The sequence below is a fragment of the Haliotis rufescens genome, unplaced genomic scaffold, assembly GCF_023055435.1.
Source record: "Haliotis rufescens isolate VD_foot unplaced genomic scaffold, xgHalRufe1.0.p SCAF_76, whole genome shotgun sequence".
NCBI lineage: Eukaryota > Metazoa > Mollusca > Gastropoda > Lepetellida > Haliotidae > Haliotis > Haliotis rufescens.
The window spans coordinates 1095195-1115050 of NW_025964368.1; the positions used below are offsets into that span (position 1 = coordinate 1095195).

Here is a 19856-nt window from a genome sequence, read left to right on the forward strand (position 1 = left end):
CAATGGCGATGTGTTCATCAATCCATATCAACCAGAAAACTGGGAAAACACATTTCAGACTTGAAAGTGGCTGAATCAAATTTGATAGAATTTGTTTGGTTCTGTTGACAGCATAATAGCAGTGTTCATCACAATTAGGGCCTAATGCAGTCCAAGGGGAGGCCCAAACTACGTTTGGAGCCATGGCATGGTAGCAAGCTGGTATTATCCTGCACTTCTGACAGTGACAAGGATCCTGCGTGACATCTTGGTTGAGTCAGGTGGTTTATGGGTCCGGCTGCCTCTGCTAAAATACATCTGTTTCATCCACATCATTGCTGCCATCACTAGCCATTACAAAGTCTCCATCTTAAAGATGATATGCTGCCTCTTGTTGCAACTGCGAGGAAATTTATATCCTTTAGTGTCTGGAAGATAGCATATTTTCTGACTGCGGCAGACAGTTCTCCTGATCGTATGACCTTCAGGTGGTTCCGATACTGTTTGCCTGATAACTATTTGACATATGTTGGGAACTATGTCTAAAAGGTTATGAATTTGCACCACCTATTTGTACAGAAGATATGACAATCAAAATAAATTTATTTCCATGTCATTTTTTTTTCCAGCTTGGTTCTGCTTCACAGATGAAGTTAAGATTTCGTGGGTTTACTTCACATCTCTGTTCATACAAACAGCTTCAGAGAGCTCCAGACAACTCGCATCATGGTAAAAGAAGGAATTCTAGAAGAGGATACTGCCCGAAGGAAAGTGGGCATATTTCAGGCCTATTTCTTTCAGCAGAGACAAACATCAGCACTACTTGCCACTTGCAATTTGAGATCAGGTTCCCAATGCTTACAACCATTGTCTGCAGCACATCACCTCCACTACTTCACAACACAATTCTGACAATACCAGGAACTATATCTTGCCAACTTCAAGACTGATTCTACAACTTTCCGCCTCCTACAACACGCCATGTAATAGTTCCATCACAGCTGCTGATGTCACAGTATCACCGTACATCGGGCCCTCTCTTGTCAGATTCTTTAAATAGGCAAGGAAGTGAGGTTGGAAATATCCTGGAGACAAGCCCTTTAGCTGGAGATATCAACTAAACAGCTTTCCATGTGCCAGCTGGGTACAATTTGTCATTGCCTGAGAATTAAAGCTGTAATGATTGTTGTTGCTGCAACTTATCATTTTCTCAGAGTAATACTCAAATATAATTTGCATGTTTAGAAGTTAGAAGGCTAGAAGAGTTAAAGAAACCGAATGGGTTTCTTTCATGACTCCATGCAGAAGGTGTTGGAGATGCATACCAAGGCAATTGCTGAAATAAATTGCTTGAAATTTCAAGCCCTTTCAGTGAGTACAGTTTTACGGCACTTTTATCAATATTCAAGCAATATCACAGCAGAAATGGGCTTTACACATTGTACCCATGTGGAGAACTGAACCCGTGCCTTTGGTGTAATGAATGAACGCCTTAACCACTAGACTATCCCACTGCCCCTCAAGCCCTTTCAGATGGACTGCCTTTGTGGTCTAGCAGATAGAGCGTCTGCCCGGAGAGCAGTGGTTTGATCTGTGGCGGCATCATACGAAAAAAACGTTAAAAGATGGTACTTCTTGTTACCCTGCCTGGTGCTTGGCATTCAGGGAACAAAATATGGACATGTTCGCTCGGAGGGGGTATCCTTGTTAAACTGTCGCATGGTATTTCAGTGGGCTGGAACTATTAAACTGACACTATGTAAGTGCAATAATCTTGATCTGAATGTTAAACTCCATTTCACCTCACAAACATTCAAATGTATCAAATTGCACAAAATATCAATCGAACAGTAGTAATACGGTATGTGCAAGAGTTACCTACCCTTGCCAGCATATGGGCCATGTAAGCCATGTTGTCATGGTGATGCTTTTCCAGTAAATCCATGTGAAGATCATCCAACACCATATTGTGTTCATCCATGAATCCATCATCACACTAAAAAAGAAACAAAACATTTAGAAATATTTTACATCATAATGATAGAAAACTGTATAATGACAGTCAAAAGTGAACGTTTCCTTAAAGCTGTGTACATAAACTTAATCTGTTCTATTAAAATGAAAGTAGATACGACACATAAAAATAAACATTCAAGATGTTAAGAAGACGCTATGCATTTATACAAACAATATTTTCCCAGCTAGATATCAATTGGATGTATGACATGCTTGATTTATGATGGCTGATTAGGTCAAACAAAATCAACAGTCAAGCCATCTGTAAATGAGGAAAGCAGGAATCTTATCAGCCGAGGTGTCTAAAACAGATATTCATCAGGGAGACTAAATTTGGAATCGTGAAATGCTCATCCTCAATCACGGCCCACAGAGGGTTCAGTCAGGACAGTGATATTACTTGTACTTCGCTACCTCCACATACAGAGCTATCAGACATTCGGCGTGGAATCATAACAACTTGTATCCAGTGGTAATTAAACTGAGCCAAATAAATCACTCTTCTTATCCAACATCTATAACCGTGTGGCTAATGCTTTTGATATCAGACTCCTCCGTGCTACTTGAAGAAGATGAGAAACACAGATTTAAAAAAAAATGAAACTAAATATCTTTCATCTTAAATATATAAAAGTTTTATTTTGCAATAATTTAATTTCAGATCTAATATTTACAAACAGCACATCAAGGTTAGCAAAATAAGTTGTGAGACTGGCAGCAGGGATGTATGTGAGTGAGTGAGTGAGTTGGGTTTAACGCCACTTTTAACATTATTCCAGTTAAATCGAGGCATGTCGAGAGGAAAGCCCGAAGTGATGCAGGTCTCAGACGTTTACCACATGCACAGGTATGGTGCTGACAAACCTAGAAACATAATCAGGGTGAAGCAGGATTCGAACCCACAATCATAGGTTTCTGGCATGCCCAAGGGACGCAACTCTGCACGGCGAATAGCAGCACCTTAGACGACTTGGCCACCCGTGCCCCCTGATGTATAAGAAGTAGTTGTAGGTATAGCATTCCTGTCAGCATGAAGACTTGTGTTAAACTACTGAGACGTTTTTTTATGTTGGAGCAGGAGGATATTTACCCACCGAGTTGCATCTAGATTTCCCTACAGAAGTGAAAATGGTTCAAAGATACAAGTGAGTGAATCATAGTGTGCAGTACAAGTAAACCTTAACCACTGATGATGTTTTTAACAACTGTTTCTCAGATCAATGAGCTCCGTACTTGGCACGTAAACAACCTTTGTGGTAATTAAAACCACAGCTTACACTGGAAATAAACTACAAGTTTACTGGATACAGGTATTATGGACAAGTTGTTGGTGGTAAGCGCTGTACCAGGGCAGCTTAATGTGGAGTATAGCCTGGAGTCTTTAACAATGAGCCAGTGAGACTTACCAATTTTGTTTTACTACACCTTGAGGATTATGTGTTGTCTATTAATGAATACATGAAACGAACCAAAGAACTTCCGAAAAACTTGGTCTCAAGATCTTGATTCAAGTTGGTGCAGAGTGGAAACCTTGTGGGTTAAAGAGTGCGTTCGTCATGCAAAGGCCCAAGTTTGATTCTGCACATTGGTACAATGTGTGAAGCCCAATTCTGGTGCTGTGTTCTGACCATAATATTGTTAGACTATTGGTAAAAGCAGTGTAAAACCATAGGCAGAGAATCAGTTAATTCATTCTCATATCAGCAGTTTTTAAAGATTGCATATTTTCCTAAAACAAAATATGTCAAATTTGAAATTGGTAACCTTATGCTATATTTCTTGAGACATTTTGTGGTTTGTGGTTTGTGGTTTATTTCAGTATTTTAACGCACATATCCACATGTTCCATTTTGTTCAGTTATTAAGGCTTCTGTTAAAACGGAGCCTCCTTAAGAAGTGTCTATCCCCACCAAGCACAAATTTGCCATCAAAGCTCAGCTGTCATTTTGTCTGAAGATAAAATCAAATCCACATCGGTTTAAACTCATGTCGCGCTCAATTGCAACTTTTATTTACATCAAAACATGTGACAAGAACATTAATTTTCTTGAAACATATGCAATGCATAAGAGTTATGGTATAAATATTAGTAGTTGTAATGCAAACATCATGAGATAATTAAACACTTCATTAGCTGTGAAACACCTTATGTGAATAGCATTTGCACATTATGATACCATCAAGTCCATTGGTCGTTTAAAGCTTCATTTAACATGTTTATACATAGGGACCATAACCAGAGTTACCCCCCTTCCTTGGCATCTTCAGAATAGGAGGTGAACTTTGGAGGATCTGTAAATGCATGCAGTCATCTGAAAATACTTTTTACCCAGTTTTGGATTTGTTCCTGAAATCTTCTTATACACACATTTCATGGTCTCGGCAAGAATTATGCTTACTTAATGAGAGTCAATCAACATTAAACGTGGCTGAAATTGGGGCTGTAAATATAGCACAATCGAAACCCAACCAAATCTAGATTAGGCTGTCAAATGCAGTTGATTGTTTTTTGTAAGCAGCAGTTATAAAGGTAATTTATTAGCACTGGCCATCCTTTACCCATTTGTACTTTCCAAAGACGCTGGTAATAGGGCTGGTCCTGAAGATCCACAACTACTTATATTTACAATGAAAACAGAAGAAGGCCTCTGCTGATCATCCCAGCAGCTGGAGAGGGAAGATTAGTAGTTTTAAACCTGCGTTATGGGATAGATGCTGACAAAAAAATAATATTTTCCCAAGATTACCCGGATGGAAATACATAGATGATGAAATTGGGGGAAAGGTTTCCGCGTGTGGCCAATAGGTCACCAGGCTAAATATAGAATTGAGCGATACCCCATTAAATGTTCTGTCAATAAAGCAATCCACAACAGTTTGAAGTCTTGCAGAAACCAATGTAAAAAGAATGATATCTTGACAGCTTGCCAATCCCATTCTTTGTTGGTCTTTAAATTTCATATTAATCCCTCAGTTATATATTAGATCTTTTATGAAAACTGAACCCTTTCTTAATTAGAACCTTCCCCTTTTAAGCATATTCACATTGCCACAAGATCAAAGGCGTCAAATATGCTATTTGATATTTTTGTGTAATTCTAAACAATATAAAAGTGTAGCACGTCTACAGATGCGAGCGTACAATTTCCCTTTATGCCAGAATAACAGCCATTCCCTCTAGTAGGTATCAAGAGTTCTTGACTAATCATTTCCAAACTTCAAAGAGTTGCCAGGAATCAAAAACATAAGTCTGGTGCCAATTCCTACAATCGACAATAAATAAGCCGAAACAAACATGTTAAGTGGCGGTGAGTCTCCATACGATAGGAAGCAGGAAAGAAATTCTTCTGGCTCAAACTTGGCAGGCAAGTCCTGGAAGAAGGCTTGGATACAAAAGCAGTTACTCAACATCAAAGACTAGATTATACGCATCTGTTACACTGGAGTCCAGTACCACAACACGTCCACTCTCTGTATCATGTTCCTAGCCAACAAGCACCTGTTATGTCCCGGAGCTTGGATATAGGAAATAGCTCAGCTTAACAATGGTATAACGATGCTGGTGCCACCAAAAGCTCTTGTTTACATCAATGATACCAAAAGTAAACAAACTGATACATTGTACCGTATTGGAAAGACAGGTGGTTCAAAGATACAGTCTAGCAAATCTCTGTTTGTGAAAGAGTTCCATTTCATCAATATTTTGATTTGAGGGTACCTGGTTTGGCAGAGATAAAAGAATAATCTCAGATTTCTTTTAGAAGTCAAGAGATCACTTTCTAAGTTGAATTTCTGAGCAAAGACAAATGTGTTTTTTAAGAGCAAAAACCCTTTTGAGAATAGATCTCTGGACCGAAATCCCTTTGGTTCACAGACAAATCATTTCCGCTTTTACAGTTTTAATCTTTTCTAAGACATAATTTCTCTTGCCAGACTGTGTGTTAGGAACGGGAACCTACTGATATACGCCATCAATCTCCCTCGTCTCTTGAGGTCTTTGTGTTCATTAAACTTAGTAACTGCTTGATGGGAAAACCGAGAAACAGACTTTCTCATTAGGAGTAACCAAGACATACTAATAAGATGTATTCCTATGGGTCTCTTTAAAACATCTATTATCCTGTCCGGTCCTGGCATAAATCTGTTCATTTAGTGTCTAACTTGTTCATTAACCCTTGGCCTTCCAGAAACCTTTGGGTCTTCTTCCGACTAGCTAAGTTCACTTTAAAATCCATTCAAGCAGGCAACAACCAATTACCCCTAATTTCTGCTGCACTCTTTCGCAGCAGACGTCCAAAAGTGTATGAAAGCAGACGTGAAAACGTGGCTGAGCAGACGCAAAAGGATGGCAGACGTAACATAGGTGTCAGGGTTGAAGTCTCACCAGTTGCAGGTTCTGATGACCTCGGGTTGAAGATGTCGCCTCACTATCATGATAGCTGTAAGAACTGCAGTGCTTTGATACAGCATATTAAAGAATTAAGCGTAATAATGCCATGGCGGCGTACATGATGGCTACCAGGCATGGCGAAGTGTGGTATCTCTTCAACCAGACTCTTGAGGCATTCTCTCTTGGTATGGAACTCCCGTGATGCTTTAAATAAGCCTTATTGAAAAATTAACTATGTATTGCCTGAAGCCACCCTCCAGTTAGACCCACTGCCGATGTAATAGACCTGATATTTGTTACGCTATAAGTAGTTATGTCATGGAGAAAATGAGCTTATTGCTTTTTGTGAACCAGGCAAGAATGAGGCACCATGCTCCCTGGGAGTGTTATGACTTCAAGCAACAATTATTTCATTTTTTACGCAAGATGGTCAAGTCAAAAGTTCGTTGAAGATTAACAAGATAAGCAATTTCCCTGGAGAGGGATCTTATCTGTGATATTTTTAGCTGGGATTGTCATGACCTGCAGTAAAATTACCACCAGTCAGGCTACTGAGAATACTCTGTCACTATCCAATAATTTGCACTAAAAAAAATATAGAGTAATTACTGAAAATGTATTGACTTCCAAATCCGATGAGGATACTAGTCAGACCTTAATCACAAAAACAAAATCACTGATTCATAAAGAAAACCAGATTTAGATGTAAGAAAAATGATGTTTGCATCCATAGGATGGGTACCAGTAAGAAAAGGTTGGTTGATGATATATCTTTTTATAGCAGGGTAGATGTTTAGACGGGTAGACATAATGGTTAAATATTTGTTGTTCAGAATTGGGTGGAACTTAATGAAATACACTTTTCAATGTTCAAGTCCTGGTAAAACTTTAATTCCTGTTACTTGGTCATGATTACTCCTATCAGTTGTTATAGTAAATCATCCATAAAATCAGAGTACCTTTTTAAACATAAAACTTTTGTTTAACTGTTGACAGTTGTAAGGCAATACTTCTTATCACACAGCTTCAATCAGTGCTGTTTTCAAAAACACTTTGTCTTAGTTTTCTGCCCAGATAAGAAATATGTTTATGTGATGTTATTCTGAATAAATCTCGACTATTGGGCTACACTCTGGAAATGTAAGATAAGGAGTAAACATTAAATATCCTTGTTATCACTGAACAGATAGCAGACAAATATCTTGTATTCTTAATGTGAGATTGTTCCAGGCTCTATTCAGGTAGGAAATCTTTTGAAGTTTGCAAAGTCATTAAGTGAATACAACTTTTTTCCATGTTGCTCCAAAGAGTAAGATATGTGCACGCTATAAAAACAAAATTGGAAAGAACGCTGCACCTTGCCTTGGCCCATCCCTTCAGAGAGGCAATTCCAAAGCCATGCTGGTTATGGACTAATGACAAGATGCTTTGAGATGATCATGCCAGGATCTGCTAATCAACTTGAAAACCAGATTCACCAAGATTATGACCCTTGGTTTATAGACACCCATGTCATTTTGGGTTTTCATCCCACGTTAAGTGACATGCTGTGATCTAGATGAATACTGTTCAAAGTGGCATTTAACCCATATCACTCTGTGATTATAATGGCATTGTATTGACAATGAAGTTATATCACAACCCAGTCCTTTTCACTTTGAACCTGAAGGATACAGAGAATTAATTGGCTTCACCTTTAATGTCTATTTTCATCAATATCATCTTTGCCAATCATCTTGTTAAATGCAAAACGTTCTTCTGAATTCGGAAACATGAGTCGATGTTTTCGTGCTTACACAACAATTTTTCCATCAATCTCAACATATTGTTTGAGGAGTTTTCTGACAGCAAGGCATTGTTGTTGGATGTCATTAGCCAGGTTATGGTGCAATGTGAATGTTATCAAGAAATCCGAGGCTGATAGAAACAGCAATCAGATCTGCATCATTTCACACAATACACACCTGTCTACCATTAAAACAAGAAATCTAACCCTTCCAAAAATGTCACAAATGGCATAAAAAAGTATATCAGCCCACAATCAAACACAACACGAATCTGACCAAATGGCTTCAACCTGCTGCTTGATCTAGAAGCAACAAACAGATCTCCCTCCCTGCTGCTGGATGGCCTGACTCCTGGGGTTTACACACAATGTGGACATGTTTTTTTCTGGGCTATCAGGCACTGAGCACATATGCTAGAGATCTACAATACCTATCCTGGGTCGGAGAGAATGTTTATGTGGAGAACTAGCCTCAGGTCACTGATAAGGGAGGGGCATTAACCCTCAAAATCTAGTTTCATAATTTCTAACAGCAGGATTTTATCAAAGGAATTTCATATTCAATTACTTCAATGAAAACCATTTTGTTGGCTCTTTCAAACAAGATGCCACACTTAGGAGCTTTTTAGGTATTAAAGATTTTTTTGTCATTTCAAGTTTAGCATATCAGTGGTTAATGCCGTGTCTGTTGCAACTACTTAGATCCTGCTTCATCGGACAGAACTGTTAGACCTACATAGACAAGAGGACAACCCTATTATTCTAACCAGATATAAAAAGTTTTTGATGGTATACATCTGAATTTCTCTGCATGACATAAGGTACAGGGAGTCTCAGTTTCCTATTCTCCCCACTATGGATGGTTTGAATTCTAGATCCCTTGCTTTTCACCCAGCAGGAAGACAAGGGACTGGAGGAAGTCAAGTATCACATCAAAGGCTTTATGTTGTTTATCATCAATGTTTTTCAGGAAGTCTTCTTTCAGCCAAGTTCAATAACAAGAACAACGATGGATTATTTTTAGGTTTGGACTTTCAAGATTCAAGAGTAAAAACCTGGATTACATTACTTTGTACAAACAGATTGTTAACTCATGACAAATTTCTGTTTTGAAATATTCCATACAACTAACAAATCATTTTTTCGGATTTGAAGTTTGTGGTTTAAATTTCCTATCTCCAACTGTGAACGTGAAGGCTGTTATGATCTGATGTCAATGATAATGGCGTTTTGAAAGCATGCTCTAATAAAGTATTTTGATTTATAGAAAGTATTTTTTCTCTGCCAAAAGACTCCACTAAGTGTAAATGATCGTAACTGGGATCTCCTGAAATATCATACATTGCTCATCTGGCATATAAAACATGAATTATCAATTTAAGAAAGATTGAAAAAATTCATGAAATCTAATTATTTCTTAGAATCAAGAGCTGAAAACCCCAAAGGGATTCTAATCTTATTAAGATATCATTTACAGAAAATACCACAACTCAATGATGTTTAAAATGTCCCAGGAAGGGAGGAATCAGGTGGTGGTGAGGTGAAATGGGGTTTAACGTCGCGTCCAAGATTATTGCACTTATATAGCGACGTCCATGCACGTGTACGTGTGTGTGTGTGGCTGCTTGTACTAGTCCGGACTGATGCTGATTTATAGTGCTAGCACACTGAGATACCATGTCACAGTTTAACATGAATACCCCACTCAGACACAGTATACTGACTCCGAGTCGACCAGTCCTTGTTTTAGCCCCTTAATACCGAGCGCCAGACAGGGTAACAACAAGTACCATCTTTTAACGTCTTTTGGTATGACGCGGCCTCGGATCGAACCCCGGACCTTCCGCTCTCTGGGCGGACGCTCTACCATTAGACCACGGAGGCGGTCCGGAGGAATCAGGAGACAAAATGGATGACTTGGTTTATTTGAACAAAACCTTCACAGCACTGGATGCCTATTCTACGACTGCCATGAGCAAGTACATCACATCACCGGAAACGACCAAGACTGCAAATAACATAATCCGAGATGTGCATTTGTGTCCATAAATTCAAGGCAAGGAGGGGAGAGGTGTTAGCCTCGTGGCTAAGCATTGGCTCATCACGCTGAAGGAATTGGGTTTGATTCCCACATGGGTAAAATGTGTGAAAACATTTCTGCTGTCTCTCCATCACATCGCTGGAATCCAAAAAGGAAAACCAGTAAAAACACTACTCATTAAAGGTGGGATGTGGTGTATGATCTTTCAGCAGTTTCAGCAACATCAAACATGGGTTAGACCTAATGAACTTCACATATTGTTCCATTGTTGGGAAACAAACCTTGAACAATGAACCAACACCTTATCTGGTGGGCCACTGTGAATGACAAGGGTTGAGAGTGTAGAGTGAGTGTTGAGAGCGTGGAGTGAGTGTTGAGACCTACCTGTAACTGAGGCCGAGCAACGAGCAGGGTAATGTCAGCTCCTTGGTCAGAGAAAAGTTTAATGGCTTGGTCACGATTGTGAACATCAACTCCATTGATCTGGAATAGAAAAATGATAATCTCAACCCACGGTAAGAAAAAACGAGCATGCCGAACAGGAGGCTGTACAATGTAGCGAGCAATACTACAGTTTTGTTTGTTGCTTAAATGCTGCACTCAGCAATATTCCACCTATATGATGGCTGTCAGTAAATAATGAACTCTGGACCAGTCAATCCAGTGATTGACATCATGAGCATCGATATACACAATTGGGATTTGATGACAAGCATCGCCAAGACAACGAGTCTAACCACTTGATTTTGGTAGTCACGTTTTACAACAAGCATGGGTTGCTGAAGACCAGTTCTAACCCAGATCATCACTGGTAATTGGAACGGTAAACCACTGACCAATCAGGACCCTTTCAACCAAATAATGACAATGATACGAATGTCGTAACTCCCATACAGACTTATGACAGTCTTGGCACTGACATCACTTTGTTGAAGGAGTCCCTGGCTGGTAAGACAACGCTTGACCTACAGTCGTGGCTGTGGTGTCCTTCCTAGGTCACCAATACAAGCCCTAGCCATACTGAGCCGCCATTTTGACCATCTAATCCCCAGCGGCCTTCGAGGCATAACCTGCATCCTTTCTTCCCCTTCCTGCATGAAACATCTTTCATCACCATGTATACACACCGAGTGCATGATAATGTCTGTCTGTGTTACTACAATTAGGACTAAACTGGTTACAACACATCGCCCACATTCAGCGTTACCACACTATGTACAACCTTGTAAACCTCTAAATGTTTACTCTTACGTTTTGTGATGGAAAAGATACAAGCAATCTCCTTCAAGGCTCATTTAGACACAGACATGTCTAACTGATGAGCTTTAAGAATGACAGATCCAAGATATTCATCTCATTACCATGTCACTTCCTGTAAACACGGCTCACTTTTACAATTTTCCTTTCTGCATCTACCAGTTGTTAACAGCTAAACCATCACAGGTGCCATGTATAATAATGACGACCATCACACAACAGGGCTTTTTTCCTGATACCATTTTTGTATTTTCCCTTTGAAGTGTCACGGGCGATATTGACACCAATACATCAGTAAATAGGTAAAAACTTCCTCTGACAGGGTTTTGGTGGCAGCCTTGCTTTGAATGTTACTTTAGCTTCATTATTTATGAGGGAAAAGCACAAAGGGTCAAACCTGCCGAGGTAATATTTATGGTTTTCTTGTAAGTAGAGGCGTAAAGGTGATCGTTTGTTAGATGAACACAGAAACAGTTGCACAGAATCAATAATGAGTTCACACCTCAGTGTCCTTTAGAATTTTCATCATTTCTTCGATGGGCTGAATTCTGCAGCCGTACTCAAACAGCATGTTCATCAACCACAGAAGATTCAATCTATCAATTTGGACAACGTTTAAATAGAAAACACACTCAAATATGAGGATTGGTCAATTACGTACATTTCCTGTAAAAAATGCCAATGAATGGGGTTTTGTGCTTCAGCAAAATCTTATCTGACAAATACGTCCCTCAGTTTAATCCTTGTCATAAGAAATGGATACAATAGCGATGAGGTTGGCACAATGGCTGCTAACATGGATGGTTTTTGGTTGCAAGACAATCAAAGAACACACTGTCTCATGAAAACAATCTGACTGAGCAGACATCTTATTCAAATCCCAGTCATGAATCTGAGCATGCAGGATCAATCCAATGGAGCCTCAGGAACATGGGAACTTTGGGACTATTTCCTACCTGCAAGATTTGGTCCCCCTCTCGTATTCGGCCATCTTTGGCAGCTATGCTGTTGGGATCGATCTGAAACAAAACAAGATACATCAAGATTTGGCAAAAAAAACCTATCACATTATATTGCATTGAGAAACGGACAACTTCCCCTCACATCTGAACGTAAATGTAAGGCTTTTATAGAAGTCTCATTACAGCAATATCCTGTTTCTTGTAAACAGTAGCTCCGACAAAAGTACGACAAAAACACAACACATACAAACATAATTGAAGAAAAGATCTTTATTTCTTATTCACATGTCTATCAAACTGTCAGTTTAACTGGGATAAAATAACATTGTTCTCAGAATTATGTCTGCTGCACATACAAGAAACAAAATGGCGAGCATTTCTTACAATTCCAATTTCAAAATACAATGAACATAACATCTGACCATCTCCCCAGACCTGCCCTAAACAGACAATGACCTTTGCAATAGATTCCAACCAGTTACAATTGACCTTGCCGGTTGTTGCGGTGGCGTAATTGCCCAGGAGATACACACGTGTCAATTGAAATGGTCTCTATTATACATCTCGTGAAAAATTGTCAGCATTAGTTCAAATGGGACAAATCCAATTGTTGGTTTGTCAGATATAGTTTACTTGGCTCGCCTTACCGGTATTACTCACAAATCACATATATTTCTTTGCCTTGAGATCATTTAGAATGTCTCAGATACTGATAGTGTAATTTGAGATTTGTCTGATCAAATCATTGGACTTATTTTACTCGTCCGTGCGTAGACGTTTCTTCCGCAACAAATAATTTTTGCTGTCAGTTGTTATTTGGTAGATGCATCAATGTCTGCAGTTTATTCTGAAACTTCTACAGTCACTTAACCGTTGGATGTTGCACTATAAAATGCATCAATAATGATAGGAAACTGATCTATCGTTATGCAAAGAAAACCATAGAATGTGTTGTGTATGTAGCTTGGCTGGGTAAGGATAGGAGGATTTGATTTAGGAAGTACATTCCAGGACTTGATTATTTTGCATAACTGATCATAACTTGGACTTCTAAACCGATTGTCTATTTAACGAAGCCTTAGATATACCATATTCGACGTAATAAGCTCCCAGGGCGCTCTCAAAAAAAGGGGCTCTTATTAGAATATTATTTTGGTGAAAAAAAACCAACAGAATTGAAAGATAAATTTCGTGGTTTATGCTGACAGCCTGAAATGTTTATATACGAGAGATACATTTTTCCAGAATTTAATTGCCCATAATTAAGGGTGCATATAACACACGAGTGCGTATAATAAGTGTTGTGTACATTGATCAATCGGAAGGGGTGCTAATTGGTATTGTTCACTAGCCAATATATTAGCAAATATTGCCGTGGGCGCTTATTACGTCGAATACGGTATGTAAATAATTTGAATGGACAGTCAATTTCATTTTCTTCCTAATTTTGACAGATGGTGCCATTAACTATAGTAAAGGCTAATAGTTACAACGACCATGAAGGTATTTTGGACTTTGAGATCATTACCAATAACGGTTAAACTTGTGAATTTAGAATTAATTTTTGACCTCGGGTGCCTTCTTACATCAACCATCCTCAGCAAGGCTTCAAGAAGCCAATCTCTGGCCTAGGATCTGTACCTGTCCCCCTGGCATACATACACACATCAGGGGTTGATAACAACAAGGAGTTGTTCTTTGTGGGGGAAAAAGATTAAGTCGTTTCTGAACAATCTTAATGGAACTTTCTTGTAACTGTGAAAAACAGACATCTAAAATCCTGGCTCCTAAACCATCTGCCCTGGACATGAGGTGTGTTTTCAATCTCAAGTGTTAGCTTAAATCAAAAGTTGATAAGAGGTGGCTGACACAATACAAAGAAACTGAGGCCTGCTGTGGAACTCAGCGTGAACATCCACCCTTCTTAAACACAAAGCGCAAAGGTCGTGTATACTAAATAATGGCCTAAGAAGTAAGTTTATAAAGCAAATTTGTCGAAATGAGTTTGTATGGAAAAAAATGAAATGCCACAATACGTAATGCATTGCCCTTTCCTACAAATCAAGAATCAAGAATTTCGTTTGTAGAGGACACCTATCATAAAGACACTGAACCAAATATATCCAATACAGCCCATGCAAGTCTATGTTTGGCAAGTCTCGATTACTGCCGAATCTGAAATGAATACAGTCTCTGGGCTCCTTTTTATGTTTTTTTCTTCTGCAAAATATGTTCACACGAGATATTAGTCCACAAAACTCCCTATAGGGCCAGGGTACAAACTACCTACATTTGGGACTGTGTCATTGATGTGACAAGTCACTTGAGGCGGACGATTTAGTATTCAAATTTTGAGAAGAAAAATAATGTTTCAAAATAGACTGGAACAAAATTGATCAATTGAAAAAAAAAATGTTATAAAGTTTAATGACCATAACTAAATGATCGACTCCCTCATATTCTCCGCCACATACATGATGTCTGGGAAATTTGTACCATCAACATATATGTAACAAGTGGTGGCCAGGCATGGCGTATCGGGTGAAGATATCACAATATAGAAGGGAGTATTTGTTAGAGAGAACCTTGCACATATGGCGGACTTGGATATATCTGATGATAGAAACTGAAATATAGGCGAGGCGGGCCAAAAGCTGTTGATGATGGAGTTATGACTCCAGTTATCCAGTTGTCAGAATTTGGTGAATTTGCCACTTTGGAGATATATCAGGTGAAAATCAACAGAGATTTCCATATATCCCTTACATGACTAATGTTTTTGCCACACTGCTGACGGAAAATTTCAAACATGGTCATATCAATATCCAAACATATTTTTCATTTATTTTTTCCCATGCAATATGGTTTCTTTACATATATATACAATTTAAAAGAAGTTAAAAAACACCCAATTTTTTCATGACTTTAGTTAATCTGTCGTGGTTCCTTAAATTCTTTTGAGAAGTATATATGTTCATACACTACAAGGAACACATTTTTTTTGTCCAATTTAAAAAAACTTAGTGCGGAAACTTTTTAAGGAGGCTGAATTTGGTATAATGAGGTGACTTGGAGCGACCGAGATTCTTGTAAACGAGCATGATGTTAAGTGCACATTTGTTCCAGATGACCATATTTCACTTTAACCCAGCCAGGCGAGCTAGTCAACCCAATTGGCATAACCATGACATTTTCCCCTGGAAGAAATTTACACCTTTTTCAACTTTTAAATGAGATTAAACAAACCCTTTCCCCAAACTATGTCTGATTTATCTCATGAATCAGGCTACTTTTCACGTAACGAATTGATTTCTTCTCAATTCTTTGAGACTTTCCATGGGTAAGTTTGAAAATGAAAGCAGGTCCCTCGACAGTCTTTTCTACATGCATACTCCTTATTGCATAGAGTACAGCCAAACACTCACTCCACTTTCAACAGATTTATCTGGAGAGCAGTGAGAGGAAGTTTTTCATCCTTGATTGGATCTGGGAATAATTCGAAAGAAAAACTGGCAATTACACACATTTGTGTCTAACAAAGTCGGACTGCTCAGCAATGAATAAATAATTAATGTCAAAAGCATTACTGCTAGTTGATGAGGGGATAGAAGAGTTAAAAGAGCTTTAATTGCTGCAGTGTTCAAAAAACATCGCCACAGATACAGGAAGGTATTTATTACAGTTGTCACAAGAGCTAGGTTTCCGAGTTTCTGAATGGTTCCCAAGACGAGGAAAAAAACATCTTTTCTGGAAGTTTTCTGTTTCAAACTGCATTGCATTATCTTAAGTACGTAATGGTAGAATAACTTCTTATAGTCTCAGATAAAGTCTAGACCACTTTCATGCCAGTTAAGACCCGGAACCCCAAGGGCATAGATTTGCATTACAAGCTACTCAAATTTTGATAGGGACATTCTGAGCGTCTGGCATGGATGGAATACTTCCAGATATGTTGTCACACGAACAGTATTTCCATGGATCTGACACAATCTAAGCTTCTTCTCAAGTTAGATAAAAACAAATACATACAACTACTTGTCCTTGGAATTGGTAACAGTATAGGCAGCTCAGTAACCCTATGAAAATTTGAGTAGTATAGATGCAAAGGTGATACATAAATATTCATGCTGCTGTTTTCTTCTGTCGATTTAAGTGTGTAAAAATCAGTTCTTGCAAGATCAATCGGGGGCACTAAAACGTATGAGGCTGTTGTGAGTGCTTCCGAAAAAACAAGTAACTTGATAGATAGCATAAAGTTCTGTCAATAAGCTCTGTGAAAGGCATAAAATACAGTTAGTTTGGTAAACTTAACCTAGTCGTCAGTTCGGTTTCTTCATCTAAAAGCATGCATGTTTGTGCATCATGAGAAATGTTTGCAATAGTATATTTCTAGGACTGCTCAGTGGAAGCGAGGTTATTTCTCTCTTCGTGCTGGTGTTAATTCTTCAGAACTTTACTTTGAAGTGCTATCTGTTAGTTCTAGAAGATGGGATCTCCGAGAAAAAGCAACTCAAGATAACGCAGCCTAGTTTTATGACTGCCGGGGAAATGTGCTGCCAGATTAACAAATCAGCAAAGCAAGTTGTAACACCTTCCCAGGATGCACCTCTCTTATCGGTCAGATCTCCGACAAAAAAACAGGTAGACAGACACCGCCCTTGCTAAGGTCCTTGATCTAGGACGTGGTCATAGTGTTGGGAGTGTCATAAACCTGATGTCAGGAGAGAGTTGCTGCAACTATTTAGCCACAGAAGAGAACAGTAAAATGGGGAGACAATGAATACCAGCTGTCAACTGACTATGAGTGAGTCTGTCTGCATAGTCCGTGAGTCTGTCTGCATAGTCTGTGACTCTGTCTGCATAGTCTGTGAGTCAGTCTGCATAGTCCATGAGTCTGTCTGCATAGTCTGTGAGTCAGTCTGCACAGTCCGTGAGTCTGTCTGCATAGTCCGTGAGTCTTGTCTGCATAGTCCGTGAGTCTGTCTGCATAGTCCGTGAGTCTGTCTGCATAGTCTGTGAGTCTGTCTGCACAGTCTGTGAGTCAGTCTGCATAGTCCGTGAGTCTGTCTAGTGTTATTGGAACAAAATTGGACAGCTAAGAAATTTTGACAAAAATGCTGCACCAAATGCAACAAGGACCATATCAGCATTACGACTATCGTAACTTTCCCATTTCCACAGACTCACGACAATCATTGTGCTAAATTCCGTTGTTAAACAAGCCCAAGACCGTATCAAAACACATATAGATAAACTTGCATACGATTATGACCAGACGAAATTCGTCCAAAATTAAGCCCCTTATTCCAAAATATTGTAGGGGTTGTTTTCCATATAGAACAGGTTTTCTTCACTGACCTTCTCTATAGTCTGGAGGCAGCGGTTAGCATCATTCTGTAAACCAAGTTTGAGTTCTGGGGAATATCTAATGCCACAAAATATACATCAAGTCATAGCTATAAAGGAAGAAGCTTTGTGCATGCTTATCTGATAATGATGAAGACGTGCAGCGCCATAGAAACGTGCATGCACCGTCCCAAAACAGATACATTATACACAAATATGACACCTAGCAATGAAGCCAAATTATTTTCTCATAACGTTGCTTGATGGGGCAATTTTAAGTCCAGTTGAGCGAGAGTCAAGATTCGTTCTTCCTCTACCAGAGCCAAGCTACATAACTCGTACCTCATCAAACGCTTTATGGTTTTGGAGACTGTCGGAAGAATCAATAGGCAATGATTTGACTACATTCTATGAAAACAACAACGACTCACAGAGATAACATTGTCACTTATGTTTGATAAGAAAAACTTACACATCAATTGCAAAAATAACAAGAATTATGATACGGACATGTATTTTCAGAGACAAAATGGGTCTTCTACATTTTCTGCTTTGTGTAAAGTTGTTTTTATCTTGAAAATTAGAAAAACATCTCTATTGATATTTTCTTCATTTTTTGAAACAATAAAAGATCAGGCCAAGCAAAACACATTTGATTACCTCTGCATTCTGACATTGTTTGAGAAAATCAATAGATTAAAAATATAGCTGTGCTGAAGAAAACAATTTTTTGTTAGAAATCAAAAGTACTTTTGACATGCCTTGAATGACACTGAATAGCAATATTTTTCAATGTTTTAGGGAAGTAGTATTTCATTACTGAGGGGATTTTGCATGTAAAAATCAGTTTCTCACAAAACTATTTTTTTGTCATATATGCAGCTAATATCTGTCGATTGTCCGACTGGCATCACCATTTCACAAATCTCGAGCCAAGATTAATCTCCGATTTCCTATGGGAGGGCTTACAGTTGCAAAGCTTCAGCTGCCAGAACTGGTGTGAACAGGGTGACAATAAAATCGCAGATAATACCCGCAGCTGCGGAAATTGCAGTCCAAGTAGTGGGAAACGGAGTACAATATTCCCCGAGTTCTAATTCAGCCTGGTCCAAATTGTCAGCTAGTGATTTCCAATTAATTTTCATTCGCTGCTGGTGGTGTACTTAGGGTTGTAAGATTGACTGTATCATAATCTACTACAACCAGGATACCTTCAGAATTAGAATCTATTTGGCATTTTAGGAAAGACCCGAGGTATTCAGATCGACAAGAATGATCATGAGGGAATCTAAAGACGAATCTTAAGATGTGATGAGGTATGAGCTGTACAAGACAGCCCTCATGAGGTAAGCAGACAAGTCATCAACACGTGAGCTCAACCAGAATTGAGAAACACTCCAGTTCAACCAGAATTGAGAAACACTCCAGTTCAACCAGAATTGAGAAACAAATTTTGAAATAATTCAGGAGACAGCACGTATCATAATGCAACACTTACCAGTTGGAGGGGAAACCATTTAGCAATTTGAGAGAAGGAAAGACGTTTTGGGTCCATAATTGGATTGATTAGGAACATATGCTGATTTTAGCAGTATTTTAGTGATTTTGGGTCTGGGATACCAAAAAAGGGTTCATAAGAGTTATCATAATGAGGAAACAAACCCTGATCTTTGGCAAGACAGTTTTGTTTGGTTTGTTTGTCGTTTACTGCCGCACTCAGCAATATTCCAGCTATATGACAGCAGTCTCTAAATAATCGAGTCTGGACCAGACAATCAAGTGATTGATGTTATGAGCATCAATCCACGAAATTGGGATACGATGACATGCATCAACCAAGTCAGAGAGCCTGACCACCTGATTCCGTTAGTCACCTTTTACGACAAGCATAGTCGCCTTTCACGGCAATCATGGGTTGCTGAAGACATATTCTACCCCGGATCTTCACGGGTCCTTTAGCAGGACAGGTGAACACCTCAACTACTGGGCCAGAGAAAAAGACATAACATTAATTCACGTTACTGAATATCTCTAAAAACAACAGCAAACCAACTGACACGTCCACTACTTCTAACTCTC

At 38.9% G+C, this 19856-nt stretch overlaps 1 protein-coding gene across 5 annotated transcripts in view; it reads right to left on the reverse strand.

Annotated features, from left to right (window-relative positions):
* LOC124133114 (E3 ubiquitin-protein ligase PDZRN3-like) overlaps nucleotides 1-19856 on the reverse strand; it is a 313211-nt gene that overhangs the window by 12072 nt on the left and 281283 nt on the right. For 4 of the 5 annotated variants that reach the window (XM_046497368.2, XM_046497371.2, XM_048388670.1 and 1 more), the window contains 4 exons: nucleotides 17790-17825; nucleotides 12426-12488; nucleotides 10597-10695; nucleotides 1862-1975 (listed from right to left, as the gene is read on the reverse strand). In XM_046497368.2, coding sequence (XP_046353324.2) covers nucleotides 1862-1975; nucleotides 10597-10695; nucleotides 12426-12488; nucleotides 17790-17825 — 312 coding nt within the window. The remainder of the gene's footprint in view (nucleotides 1-1861; nucleotides 1976-10596; nucleotides 10696-12425; nucleotides 12489-17789; nucleotides 17826-19856) is intronic. The other variant, XM_046497369.2, reaches the window with a different exon arrangement.